This window comes from Gymnoscopelus braueri (assembly GCF_963280865.1).
Source record: "Gymnoscopelus braueri genome assembly, chromosome: 17".
Lineage (NCBI taxonomy): Eukaryota > Metazoa > Chordata > Actinopteri > Myctophiformes > Myctophidae > Gymnoscopelus > Gymnoscopelus braueri.
Window position 1 is genome coordinate 30,542,075 of NC_137617.1, and position 14,108 is coordinate 30,556,182.

The 14,108-nt window shown below is 40.6% G+C and overlaps 1 protein-coding gene across 2 annotated transcripts; it reads left to right on the forward strand.

The window, feature by feature from the left end:
• The first annotated feature begins 8,109 nt into the window (after positions 1-8,109).
• armc7 (armadillo repeat containing 7) lies at positions 8,110-14,079 on the forward strand. Of its 2 annotated transcripts, XR_013934855.1 has the most exons (4): positions 8,110-8,319; positions 10,866-11,009; positions 11,644-12,599; positions 13,945-14,079. XR_013934855.1 is itself a non-coding variant. In XM_080455312.1 (3 exons), exons 1-3 carry the CDS (start codon positions 8,244-8,246, stop codon positions 11,988-11,990), a joined length of 567 nt encoding a protein of 188 aa, XP_080311438.1. In that variant the 5' UTR covers positions 8,110-8,243; the 3' UTR covers positions 11,991-12,895. The 2 variants fall into 2 exon arrangements, 1 of the variants encoding a protein (XP_080311438.1); XM_080455312.1 differs by lacking the exon at positions 13,945-14,079 and having other exon boundaries at positions 11,644-12,895.
• Positions 14,080-14,108: the final 29 nt, after the last annotated feature.

Below are 14,108 nucleotides of genomic sequence, written 5' to 3' on the forward strand. Positions count from 1 at the left end.
AATGTAGAGATCTCCTCATTTTCTTTTCTCGTTCTGTGGTAGACTTGTGGTCAACACTGCCCCTTAGTGACTCGTTTTGTAAGTACAAGAAGCCTGCATAAGGAGGATTCCACTAAGAACATTAATCACATTTATTGCAAGAGACAGTGCTTGGTTATCATAAAACAACAGATGTAGGGACTACAGATATAATTTAGCTCTCTCTGGTGCAATATATTTATTGTGCATTATCCCTGTCAAACAAACCACCCAACATTTTGGTAACCCTTTAACTCTGGTTCTGAAACGTTTTCATGCCAAAAACTCCCAAATTAATATTTGGCTGCGGATCCCCATCTGAAAATATCTTGTGCCAGGGACCCCCATACCATATACATTGTGAAATAAACAACTATTATTTATATATTTCACAGATAGTAATATGTATTGAAAAGGTATCAATTTAATTATTTCTATGGACTTAAAATCATTGTTTTATTTGATGGCCTTCCTGCCCTGACTTAACTTTTATTAAGAAAAATAAATAAAACTCAAACAAGCAAATAAGATAAGTATTAAAAGCAGTAAACAGTGAAAACAACAGTTGAGATCAATCTCAACTTTACACATTTTAAGTTGTAAATATATATATATATATGTACTAAACAATACTAAAAGTATGCTATACTAAGTTATTAGGTTTTTTAAGTCAGATTATACTATACCCAGACCCAGAGTCATACGTTTACAAAATGTACTAAAGTACAGTGAATGTCGGTGCGGTTTGTCTCCATCACTGAAAATAACATACATGTAAACAGACATAAAACTGCTGCCCTGTGCAGTTTGGGTGAACAATGCGCAAAGTTGCACTGTATGTTGTAGAAATGCAATTCCCCCCTCAGCTTCCTTGGGTCCTGACGGCTGCAACACACTGCAACAACAGAGCCCTGGCTAGGCAACCCAGCCTGCAGGTGGAGAGATCCGTGTTGTGGAGCATTCTTCTCTAGTTAATTGTGTAGTAGTTGTAGTGGTGTCTGCCACACAGTAGATGACTGTGTGTATTTCTCATGAGAGTTGTGTCATATAACACACACGGCCTGCGTCTGGGACAAACTGCAGCAGACCAGGCACAGCGCCTGGCTGTAGACAAACTCCTTGAGGTCACAGACATTCTATGTATTCAAGAAACTTTTCTTCCTAAACAAGACATAGACAAGCTTAACTCTTAACAGTAAAGTCCATGGGGCAGAGGAGTCCACAACAGATCTGAGCTTGGGTCCTGTGCATGGCAGAATACCTGGAGGAGTGGTTATAATGTGGCATTTAAAAATACGACCCCCTGATAAGTGTGATTAGACTGGTGTATAGCAATTAAAGTTGTTTACAATAACAATGTTTTTATAATTGTAAATGTATACACACCATATGAATGCAATAGTAATGACGATGTGTATCTTGAAAGGCTCGGTTTCATAAGTGCATTTATAGAGGAAAATTAATATACATGTATTTACATAATGGATGACACGATATCAGTGATGGAAAGTCCATGTTTGGTCAGCATTTGATTCAGTTCTGTCACGACGACAAGCTAATTTAATCTAGTAAGGTCCTGCTATCAGCAGCTAGCTTTAGATGGACAGTTCACCCCCAAAATGACTTTTTTCCTAGCGATAAGTCCCCATGGAGACTTGAATTCATGGATATTTTTTTAGTTTTTGTCACATTTCAAAGCCAATAATTTGATGACGCTTCCGGTAGGAGACACAAATGTTGGATATGAACCCAGGACCCTTGGATCATGTAGAGAGTGTGTTACACAATGAGCTATTGAACTTGTTAGTTTTCAGAAGCCAAATGGATTTATCACAAAAAAAGCCAAAGGCCTGTTTCCATTGTGCTCAAAACGTCTCCATAAACAATCCAGACAAGCAACAGCACCGCAAACAACGACATACCTGTATTTAAAAACTAAAATAAATTCAACTGCATAATTATCTTGATATATATTTTTGTTTGTGTTAAAGCAGGAGGAAAACAGATGCTGAGCAGGCAGCTGGGTTAGGTCAGTGTTAAAACACTGTCTACATCACCCAATGTGGGTTGTGGGTTCAAATCCTCCTGTTGTCTCTGTCCAAAGGCGAGTTTTAGATTCATTACGCACAAACCTTACATTTCCCCACCAACATAGAATGAATGCCTACTATCAGTAATTTATCTACATAATGTATATACACAATAAAAATATGCCATGAATAATTATGTTGTCAGTGCCGTTTATAAAGCCCTGCATTGACTTTTGTCAGCCAGCAGGTGTCCGGCATCAACATGAGACCAAAATACTCACAGTGACTTTTTGCCATTTGTAGTCAAATGTATTTATATTAAAACAAATAATAATAATAATACCAGCTAATGTCCCTGCCTGGTTGACATCCTTATTTTTTTTAACTCTATGGTTGACATAATCATTTTAGCCTGCTTTACTTTGTTCTTTATGGTAGTTAATGGAACCTCACTCTCTAGGTAGTTAATAGCAATCATATCTTAGCTTTATTGAATTTAGAGGGGGGGGTGGATTCTACCATTTCGTAATTCATGGTCAGTAATCCATCCTATCAGCGTTTTGCGACAACGTCGTATCGACGTTGTAAAAGACGTGTCTCTTCAACAGATATCTTATCTCTTTAGCCACTGGGCAGTGGGCACACACAACACAACGCCCATACGCCGTGCATACGCCGTCCATACGACGTCCGAGTCAGACCTCAGTCAGCAGCTGTTTTGCCAAAAATACGTTGAAACGACTTCGACACACGTCTGACTCGGACGTCGTATGGACGGCGTGTGCACGGCGTTTGGGCGTTGTTGTATGTGTGCCCTAGCCTGGTAAACCCTCCCTCCGGAAATCTCATTTCCATCACTCCTGAAATCAAATGGAAATGAGATTTCCGGAGGGAGGGTTTACCAGGAGGGTGTGCCCAGTGGGTAGAGACGTCTGTTGACGTCTGTTGTTGTCTGGGGGGGGGGGGGGGGGGTTTGCTCTTGACCACGCTGGGGGTCCCCCCCAGGAAATTTTTAACAGAGTAGATGTAATTTCCAGTATTCTGGTGGATTTTGGGAGTTTGACACTTTTATCAGGCTTTACTTACATAGGATCCATTAAAAAGTTAAAAGTAGCAATAAAAGAGCCATATTTAATAATAAAATTTTGCTGGGGACCCCCTGGAACCCCCCAAAGGACCCCTGGGGGTCCCCGGACCCCCAGGGGTCTACTATCTTTTTTCGCCTTTATCATAAAGGTTGCTGGACAATATATAGAGGCTGAAATGCATATTTATTAAATAATATAAAGGTAATATCAAATACATTGTAAAAAATCACACCCTGTGTGAAGTGGGCGGTGTCTTGCTAGCTAATCACAATACTGAATGGAGTCAACCAATCATGTACAAAAGATAAATACATTTATTGAAACACTCTTTATGATGGACGAAACCATAACTTGAAAAAAACAAATTTTTGGTTTTTTTCAAGTTATGGTTACTTATATAGGGCTATGCACATGTGTCATGTGACACTGGCCAATCACAGTCCTGAATAGACTGTGATTGGCCAATCACAGCGCAGGATAATTCTACAAATTTCCTGGGCCCAGATCACAGCGCAGGAAAATGTACATTTTTCCAAATCTCACTTATAGGGGCGGTTTCACCGCCCAAAAATGAGACATGAGGCTTTATTAGCAAGACAGTCTTTTATTATATTATTCCTCATTTTGCTGGTTTCCCCTGAAACCCCTTACTGTTACAGAGTAGAAGTGCATTAGTTGTTGTATTGTGTGCCCAGCCCAATGTGTAGAGACGTCCGTTGAAAAGACATGTCTTTGTGCAACTTGAATTATGGATTTTTGATTGCATTTTAAGTTTTAGATGGCTTTTCCCAACCCCGTTGCCTAAGTGAACGGTGAACACCAGTGATATTGTAAGTTTATTATGTGGAATTCATAATTGTCAATTATTGTTTCCCCCTGGCCTATAAATGTAAGGCAAGTTTTAGATTCATCACGCACAAACCTTACACCCCACCAACATAGAAAGAATGCTATCAGTAATTTATCTACATAATGTATAATGTATGTCATACCTGCCAACCTCAGACCGTCTGAAAGTAGCAATACATTTAATAATACCCACTAGCCTATTACTTAAAAATGACTATCTCTTTAAAATTGCATTGGACTGGAGTTTATCCAGACATAAAGCGACAGTAAAAGAGTAACATTCCCATTCTCTCAGAAATAGTTTTTTTTGCGGTGTGTGTGCGAGAGAGAGAGAGAGAGAGAGAGAGAGAGAGAGAGAGAGAGAGAGAGAGAGAGAGAGAGAGAGAGAGAGAGAGAGAGAGCCCACACCTTGCCCACTCACACCTTCCAACAAAAAGTACAATCAAATACTGCCATTGTGATTTCCATATCAAATTAACATGAATGGCCGTGGCTGCATATCAGTGAGGGGGCACACAAAAAGGGTGGAATCCCCCAAAACAGGATAAGAACAGGAGAAATGGAAAAACAGGAGACGTCCAGGAGATGGGGTCAAATAACAGGATTCTCCTGGTGAGAACAGAAGGGTTGGCAGGTCTGGCCGCAGGTTCAAATCCCAGTGTCGGGTACTGAAGATTATCCCATCAATGCGTGAGCGGGGTGGGCGCGGGCGGCCATGTCCCTCGTAGTTTCCAGACAATAAAGCAGAGGGGTTATAGAAAAAATATAAACGGGCAGCTGAAATATTACAGAAAGATTGAGAGAGGGGTAGGGCCAGGCGATCGCTAGGGCCTAGTAGCCAGATAGAGGATGGGGAGGGGCCAGAGAGAGGAAGGGTAGAGGATGGGGAGGGGCCAGAGAGAGGAAGGGGAGGGGCCAGAGAGAGGAAAAGGTGGAGCTGGGGAAAGGGGTGGGGTTAGAGAAAGGTAAAGGCAGGGCTAGAGAGAGAAAGGTGGGGCTAGATAGAGAGCAAACGGCAGGGTTAGAGAGAGTAAGTGTCGGGCCAAAGAAAGGAAGGGGTGTAAGGCTAAGCTAGAGAGAGGTACAATATGATATAGTTATGATAACTATCTATTACAATTAACAACATGATATATATGAGTATGATATAAATAACTATTACAAAAGCTAAAATTTAATACATCCTTTTCCCCGTTTAGAAAAATAAATCCAGTTCGTCATCTTTGCTGGGTACCTGATGATTCCTCTTAGTATTACATTCTGAAAGTCCAAACCAGACTAGAGGCTATTTCAATTAATGGATGTTTATAACATGAGTCAAGTTTTGATTAGGCAGTAGTCTGAATAAAACATGTTTGTGCACTACAATTGTCTTTAATGTCCTTAATTTAACATAATAGTACCTTCAAAGCCAGGTGAAAAGCATTATTTTGCTGCAAGATAATGGATTTTATTGGTAAAATTGTCATTGAATTGATGCCATTATCACAGTAATGTCACAGTAGTGAATCAAATAGTGTCGGGACAAGGTATAAGTCTGGTGTTCACAAGCGCCCCCCCACCCACACCCGCCCCCCCCACCCACACTCACCCACCCACAGCCATCAAACAATGTCAACAGTACAGGGCCTTTGTGCTGTGACAATGTTGCAGAGTAGCTCAGCCTGAAGCCCAAAATCCTATCTCCCCTGGCCAAGGGGGATAAGTCAGTTTGTCATTCAAGTGTCCTCAGGTGGGTGAGTCCCAGAATCCCTGAGGGATAGTGAAAGCCGCCTCACCAAGCCCAGGCAGTTAGGCTCCAGTTAAACAAAAGTCTGGCAACCGAGGCTAGGCTCCAGTGGGTCAAGGGTGGTAGATTCAATCACTTCCTCCTGCCTTCTTCTCATAAAGCTCTTCCATCTGCCTTTGTCTCCTCTCCAGTACCTCTGACAGCTTGGCATTGTTGCGTGCACGTTCCTGGGCCCTGAGGTCAACTATGTCCTCCATGAACAAGTGTCTGGATGAAAGAATAGGATAATAATGCAATCAATGATTTGAATGATTTGATCTGTTGAACTCGTGGACAATTTGGGAACAAGACTGGCCACCCAGAAATGTATTAATGAGGTATTGTCTTAACATGTTTTGAAGTATATTAAAAAACAGAAGACTGGCAAATCATAAGCCAACCCTTATCCCAAACTCTTCATGGTGCAGACTCACAACCCCATGCTAAATCAAACAGACATGATCATTATCTCACATGCTAAATATTCTAATTTTTCAATTCAACTAATAAAGCTCTCCATCAGCAAGTGTCTTGACTCTTAATGTGTTTTTTTCTGCCTGGTCATTCATTTTGTGTCTTTTATGCATTCATTTAGTCAGTGTATCAACTATGCTTTATGACTTTTTGTCTAATATTTCGTGCCTTGCTGCAAAACCAAAAGTCCCATTTGAGAATTGTGACAGTCTTTAAGTTGAATGACAAGTGGCAAAACCACTGCCAATGTGCTCAATCAGGCACAGTGATTTTACACAACACAAATGACAGGTGACAGGCAGCTAGACTCGTGTGATAGACATTGACAGAAGAGATGAGACAACCAAGCAACCATACATTCCTGTAGATTACAGCATTTGATATTTCCAGGTGACACGCACACGCACACGCACACACACACACACACACACACACACACACACACACACACACACACACACACACACACACACACACACACACACACACACACACACACACACACACACACACACACACACACACACACACACACACACACACACCTATTGAAGAACACAGCGGCCAGTCCCACGATCAGGCTCCCAAACAAAATGGGTTTGGTAAGACGCTTTCCAGACGATAGCTGCTTGGGTTGCTTCATGATTGGAACTAAAGCTTTATCAGGTTTTCATGAAGAAACTATCCAACATAAAACATAAAACATGTCTACACAGACAGTGGTCGGTGACCTCCCCCTTCATGCAATAACTCTCAGCTGTACAGTACTGTACCACGACTTCCGTTCCGTTTAGTGTTGCCAGGTTTTGCGAGAACAATAAGCAACCAGGTATATGGAAACAAGCCCAAGAGAAGCGATCTACAAGCTCTACATTTTTTAAGAAATCTAGAAAAAAGTCATTTTGGAACATTAAAAAAATACATTTTAGCAACGTAAATATTGTATTGAGGGGGGGGGGGGGGGCAAAATATTTTCAGATGGGGGGGTCTGCAGACAAATACATATTTATCTGGGGGGGTCCTTGAAAATGTTTGAGAACCACCGATTTAAACTACATTAGGAAACAAGCCTTATGTAGGTTCAAATAAGCAACTACACTTTAGAAACCAGCCCAAAAAAACGCAACGAACGCAAGCACCTTTACAAAAAAGAAGCCCAAAGTCGCTTATAATAAGCAGACATGGCAATACTAACGACTTCCGTTCCCTTTTGTTATGAAACCAAAACATTCAAGGTTCCTCAGAGCCTACTGCAACAATTTACCTGATTGTGCGTGTAGCTTTTCGTGCATACTTGTTTGTCTTTTTTTTTATCCACTTTAATTTAATTATCAGAACAAATAACACATTTATAACCCTATCGAGAGGCATAATTTCAGGCGGAAACCTTTTAATTGAGAGACAATGTTTGCGGGACACATTTCACGGACGAACCAGATTCAGCGTTGCCATGTCCGCTTATTATAAGCAACTTTGGGCTTGTTTTTCTGTAAAGTTGCTTGTAAATATTGCTATGTGCTAGTTGCGTTTTTTTGGGCTGGTTTCTAAAGTGTAGTTGCTTATTTGGGCTTCTTATTTTGGTTTTCAAACATTTTCAAGTCAAGGACCCCCAAATTAATATGTATTTGTCTGCGGACCCCCATCTGAAAATATTTTATGCCAGGGTAGCCCTGGTCCAGAGCGTTAGTGAGTTAGAGAGAACTCACTAACGCTCTGGACCAGGGCTAATGCCAGGGACACAAGATTTGTGTTGTTAAAATAGTTGAAAACAGCACGAGCTTGGTATTATTTTCAAATAGCCGTAGCCTATCTTTTGGGCTTGTTTCAATAGACCTGGTTGCTTATTTCTATAGCAGAATCTGGCAACACTGACCAGACTGGGAAACATTATTCGAAAGAAGAAGGAAAACAATCCGTTGCCTACGATTCACAACAAAGACTGTATTTAATGACTTGTTGATTCCGTATGTAAGCCCTTTAATGTGATCACACGAAACATAGTAGTTTGTAGTCACGATGTCCGCAGGTTCTGGTGACCGGTTCCAGTATTTGCAAACACTTGTCACTGAATTTCAGGACACCGACAATGAAGGTGTGTAGCTTAATTTAACTTCATTTTACTTAATTTAAATTCATTTAACTTCATTTAACTTCTTCTAGACAAGCATTGATTTCCAATGTCTTTGTATTGACAGTTTGTTTAAAGTTGACTAAATACATTATCATTATGATTTTAGCGACCACCTCCCCCAGATTGCCCTAGATTGTCACCAGCAAAGCCCGTACTTCTCCAAAAATGTACAAATGCAAAATATAAGGTGTCTACCCGCGTGCCTCAAATGTTAACTAGGTGTCCGGAGTATTTGTGCAATGTATTAGTCCAAAATAAGTGTTTTAATCCCGTCTGTGGCCGAACGCCATTCCCCCCCCTCGTTTACTTCCTGTTTACATTGAGCGTAATTCCGCATGCGCCCCGTCACTACCGCCCATTGGGAACTTCCGATAGAATCGGCCACAGACGGGATTAAAACACTTCTTTATTGAAAGATATCGACTAATACATTGCACAAATACTCCGGACACCTAGTTAACATTTGGGGCACGCGGGTAAGCACCTTATATTTTGCATTTGTACATGTTTTGGAGAAGTACGGGCTTTGCTGGTGACATTCCAGGGCAATCTGGGGGGGGGGGGGTGTAATAGCTAAGACTCGTAGATGTAAAAATCGATCAAATACATCTACGAGAGTCTTGATCTAATGCTACTATAAAGATAGAGTGTTTGTTCAGGCGGGTCTCTTTAATAAACAGAAAATACATTTTCAGGTGACACATTTTCAGCCAATCAGGAGAGAGTACCCATTTATCAGCTTCATTTATCTGATAATTGTGGGATCGCTAAAGCGATCACACTACTGTTATTGTCAACACCGTTTTTTGGCCCCTAACTAGTCCTTCATACTTTTAGCTACAAACTCCGTTCCAACTCTTCAACGTTCGGCCTACTCAGGACATGTCGGCTACCATTTGAATTTTTGAAATAATTTGTACTTTTAGAGATATTTCACTTTTTACTTCTAAAAAACTCCCATTCATTTCAATGGAGAAATTCATACTTTTAGATAGAAACTCCGTTCCAACTCTATAACGTTCAGCCTACTTAGGACATATTGGCTACCATTAGAATTTTTTGAAATAATTTGTACTTTTAGAGATATTTCACTTTTTAAATAGTAAAAATACTTAAAAGTTGATAAAAAGAGTAAAAATACTTAAAAGTTGATAAAAAGAGTAAAAATACTTAAAAGTTGTAAAAATTAGTAAAAGCTACTTTAAAGTAAATAAAGTGACTAAAAATACTTTAAAGTAAATACCTTGAGTAAAAATACTTAAGAGTACTTATATTGAGTAAAAATACTTAAAAGTACTCAAAATGAGTAAAAATACTTAAAAGTTGAAAAAAATAGTAAAAATACTTAAAAGTTGATAAAAAGAGTAAAAATACTTAAAAGTTGTAAAAATTAGTAAAATCTACTTTAAAGTAAATAAAGTGACTAAAAATACTTTAAAGTAAGTACCTTGATTAAAAATACTTAAGAGTACTTATACTGAGTAAAAATACTTAAAAGTACTCAACATGAGTAAAAATACTTAAAAGTTGAAAAAAATAGTAAAAATACTTAAAAGTTGTAAAAATTAGTAAAAAATACTTTAAAGTAAATAAAGTGACTAAAAATAATTTAAAGTAAATACCCTTTAGAACCTTTCAAACCTTTAGAACCTCTTAAACCTTTAGAACCTCTTAAACCTTTCAAACCTTTCAAACCTTTCAAACCTTTCAAACCTTTAGAACCTTTCAAACCTTTAGAACCTTTCAAACCTTTAGAACTTTTAGAACCTTTACAACCTTTCAAACCTTTAGAACCTTTCAAACCTTTAGAACCTTTAGAACCTTTAGAACCTTTCAAACCTTTAGAACCTTTCAAACCTTTCAAACCTTTAGAACCTTTCAAACCTTTAGAACCTTTCAAACCTTTCAAACCATTCAAACATTTAGAACCTTTCAAACCTTTCAAACCTTTCAAACCTTTCAAACCTTTCAAACCTTTAGAACCTTTCAAACCTTTCAAACCTTTCGAACCTTAAACCTTTCGAACCTTTCAAACCCTTCAAACCCTTCAAACCTTTCAAACCTATAACACTACTAACACTATCAATACTCAACACCAGCAACATTCTTAGCGATCCCACACTGTTTCTTCAGGAACAGTACCTTCTAGTTTAAAGTGTTATCGCCTCCATTTCACTTAATTTTAATCTGTGTCATGCCTGAGTTCTCTATCGTGATTGGACAAAATTGGTATCCTGACCTAAAGTACATCAATCTGAAAATACCAACAACAAAAAAACATATACCCTACCTTAAGTTCTTCGATCTCTTAAATTTGGCATATCATTGAAACAAAATCTATTATATTGGAGAACTTGCTATATATTGTCCTAACATACATTACCCAGCTGAATATGTAGACCGTACGTGTCTGTGGCCAAGCTTACTAGTTTTTACAATGTTACGTTTGACATACAGAATAGCTTCTGTTTGTATGAATTAATAAACTCCCAATTTCACTCTATCAGAGGCCAAGGAGCAAGTGTTGGCCAACCTGGCCAATTTTGCTTATGACCCAAAAAACATGGAGGATCTGAGACGACTGCAGGTGATTGACCTGTTCTTGGACATGCTCACTGAGGACAACGGGAACTTTGTAGAGTTTGGGATGGGTGAGTATCAGATGAGCACAAGCATATTTTATACTTCGTCACACGACTATTTGGACGCTTGTTGTTCCGTTTGAGAAAAATACATGCTCACACATTATTTCAAAGATACAGGATAAAACAACTCTTACATGATGCATTATTTATCACACTGTCCTCCTCATCTAAACTATGAATCCAGCTCACTTTTCACCATAGCTGCATCATAGTTTTGAATTTGCAGAGTTCAATTTGCTGTTGGGGATGGGGGGGATCCACACATCTGCTTTTGATAACCCTTTTATCGCCAGTGGGGATATATGAGACTGAACTAAATAGATGCATTTCCTTTTGGAAAATGTCTTATATGTTTCATATTGATGTTTGATAATATCGCAATTTAACAGTGAATTAAAATGTATGTTAACCACGTAAGCCCTGGCATTTTGGGCAATTTGTCCAAAATAGCGAACATAGCAGATCTACAAGCTCACAACACGTAATGCAATAAGCTTGTAGATTGGCTATTTTTTATATTTGTCATATGAAGAAGTGTAAAGCGCTTAAGTGGTTAAGAAAAGATCCCCCACTGTTTTTAGTGTTTTCGGTTTGGTTTTGTTACAAATGGAACCCTGATTGCATCTGCTCTTGTTGACAGGGGGCTTGTGCAACCTCAGTATGGATCGGGGGTGCCGGGACCTCATACTGCAGAGTGGGGGGGTTCCCCTGGTCACCGCCTGCCTGTCAAGCCGCAGAGAAGAGACTGTTCTGTCAGCCATCACTACCCTTATGAACCTCACAACAGCCTCATCGCGTTCTGAGATCACCGATCCCGCCATTCTGCAGTGCATGCTGCGCTTCTCGCTCTCGGAGAGCCCCCGCCTGCATAACCTGGCCACCGTGTTCCTACAGGACTGCTGCACGGAGGGGCAGGTTGCCAGGGCCAAGGAGCAGATGCAAGGGACGCATCAGACAGCGCTTGGCATCCCTTTACCCAAGGACTAGTTGGGTGAAGTTGAAGCATAAATCTATCCATCCACTCACTCACTGAATTTTGGGTCACAGACGTGGCAGGTCCAGCGGAGAACACCAGATTTCCCTTTTCCTGGCCAAATTAGCCAGGTCTTACTGGGGGATCCCAAGGTGTTCCCAGGCCAGCTTGGAGATGTAATCCCACCACCTGGTCCATGGACTCTTCTTACCTACTTAAATGCCCGAAGCACATCAACTGGCTCCTTTCTACGCAAAGTAGCTCTATTCCGAGTCTCTCACGGATGACTGAGCGTCTTACCCCATTGCTAAGGGAAATGCCAGCCATGCTCCTGACCCATTTCGGACCCGTAAGGTTCCATTATTGGTTCCCTTTGTACTCTCTTGCGGTTACAAATGGATAAATTAACACAGAGGATTTCACTAACTACTGAAGAGTTTTTTTCTGTGATAATGTTGGACTACCTCCAAACAGACAAGGTCTCACACCCTCTTTGATCTTTGGCACCCCCAAGGGGGGCCCCCAAACCCCTTGCTTGTTCTCCTTGTTTTGTTACAGCCCTCCTTCACACATCTTCGGTCTCCTCTACAAACAGAAGCAACATTTCCGTACTGTTAAGGCAGGTACACATTGCAGGACCTTAAAGTGCTCGGGGGGTTATCTGATCGTTAAGCATTACACACTGCAGGAGTTTATTTCTTGAAATCGGCTGTCATAATATCGTTGTGGTCTTCACAACAGGATTGATCCCCGACAAGGGCTGACACACTGTAGGATAGTTCACTAGAATGCTATCTCCAGAGTCAGACCCAATACATACATTTGAGTTTATTCCAATTCATTTTAATCGACGTATCCCGTGATATGCCTCTCTCCCTCTCCCTCTCCCCCTCTCTCGCTCTTTCTTTCTCTCTCTCTCTCTCTCTCTCTCTCTCTCTCTCCCACGTCAAGTGCGCAGAAGCCGTCAGTGACAGCGTTGCCATGTCCGCTTATTATAAGCGACTTTGGGCTTGTTTTTCTGTAGAGTTGCTTGTAAATATTGGTTGTTGCGGGGTGCATTTTTTGGGCTTATTTGTGTAGTTGCTTATTTGGCCTTGTTTCCTAATGTTGTTTAAACCAGTGGTTTAAACAACACATAATATGTATTTGTCCGCAGACCCCCCTTCTGTAAATATGTTGTGCCATCATAGACCCCCATACAAGATTTGTGTGGATTTGGAAAATATTCCATACATTTTCTCAAGATTTTTATTTGAAAATAGCTGCGACGCGTTGTGAGCTTGTAGATCGGCTATTTTCAAATATCCAATGTATTTGTAAATAGGTTTAAAGTGCTCAAGTGGCCTTTTCTTGGGCTTGTTTTCATAGACCTGGTTGCTTATTTCTCTCGCAACATCTGGCAACGCTGTTCATAACACCGTGCACATGCTGCACACACACACACACACACACACACAGAGCTCGCTCTTGCTCTCACTCTCTGTCTGTCTGTCTCTCTCTCTCTCTCTCTGTACAATTCCTCTAAAATAAACAGCCCACCAGGCTCGCTCACTCTCTCATTTTGTTTTATAATGTTAACTTAATACAGGACTGGACGGTAATATTGCGGTAGGGACTGTTTGTTGTGGTCAGATCCAGCGACGCTCCCCTGGCCACGGTGGCTGTAATGTGCTCTCATTGGCTGTAGCGTGGATCTCCTCGTAGACCCTTTCATAATGTATGATACTGTCCGATCTCCTGTCTGGGACAGAGCTGAATATCTAACATGGTAGTTATCTGAAAACGGTCGGAAAGCCGTCGCAGAGCGGATAATCGCGGCCACATCGTCTCGCGGAACCTTTCACACAGAGCGAGCATTATCTCGCAGATCAAAGGCCGATCTGCGTCAGATCGGGAGGTTTTGTCGGCGAGCGCCAAAAAATGTCGGCGACAGCAATCTCGGACCAAATCTCCTGCAGTGTGTACGAGCCCTTAATAGCACTCGAGTGGTACTCTTTTAAAAAGCATGAATATGATTTACCTTGTTTATTGACTACAGTTCATGCTTACTCTGCTTCTTCCGATCGTGCACTTGTAAGTCGCACTGGTTAAGTGTCTACCAAATGCCTAAAATGAATTCCTGATCACACAGG

What these genes read in the sequence shown, in the direction of transcription:
- armc7 (XM_080455312.1), top strand. Translation starts at nt 8,244, where the DNA reads ATGTCCGCAGGTTCTGGTGACCGGTTCCAGTATTTGCAAACACTTGTC. An exon ending in TCAGGACACCGACAATGAAG is followed by an intron (nt 8,320 to 10,865) that starts GTGTGTAGCTTA and finishes TCACTCTATCAG; the next exon opens with AGGCCAAGGAGCAAGTGTTG. An exon ending in CTTTGTAGAGTTTGGGATGG is followed by an intron (nt 11,010 to 11,643) that starts GTGAGTATCAGA and finishes TCTTGTTGACAG; the next exon opens with GGGGCTTGTGCAACCTCAGT.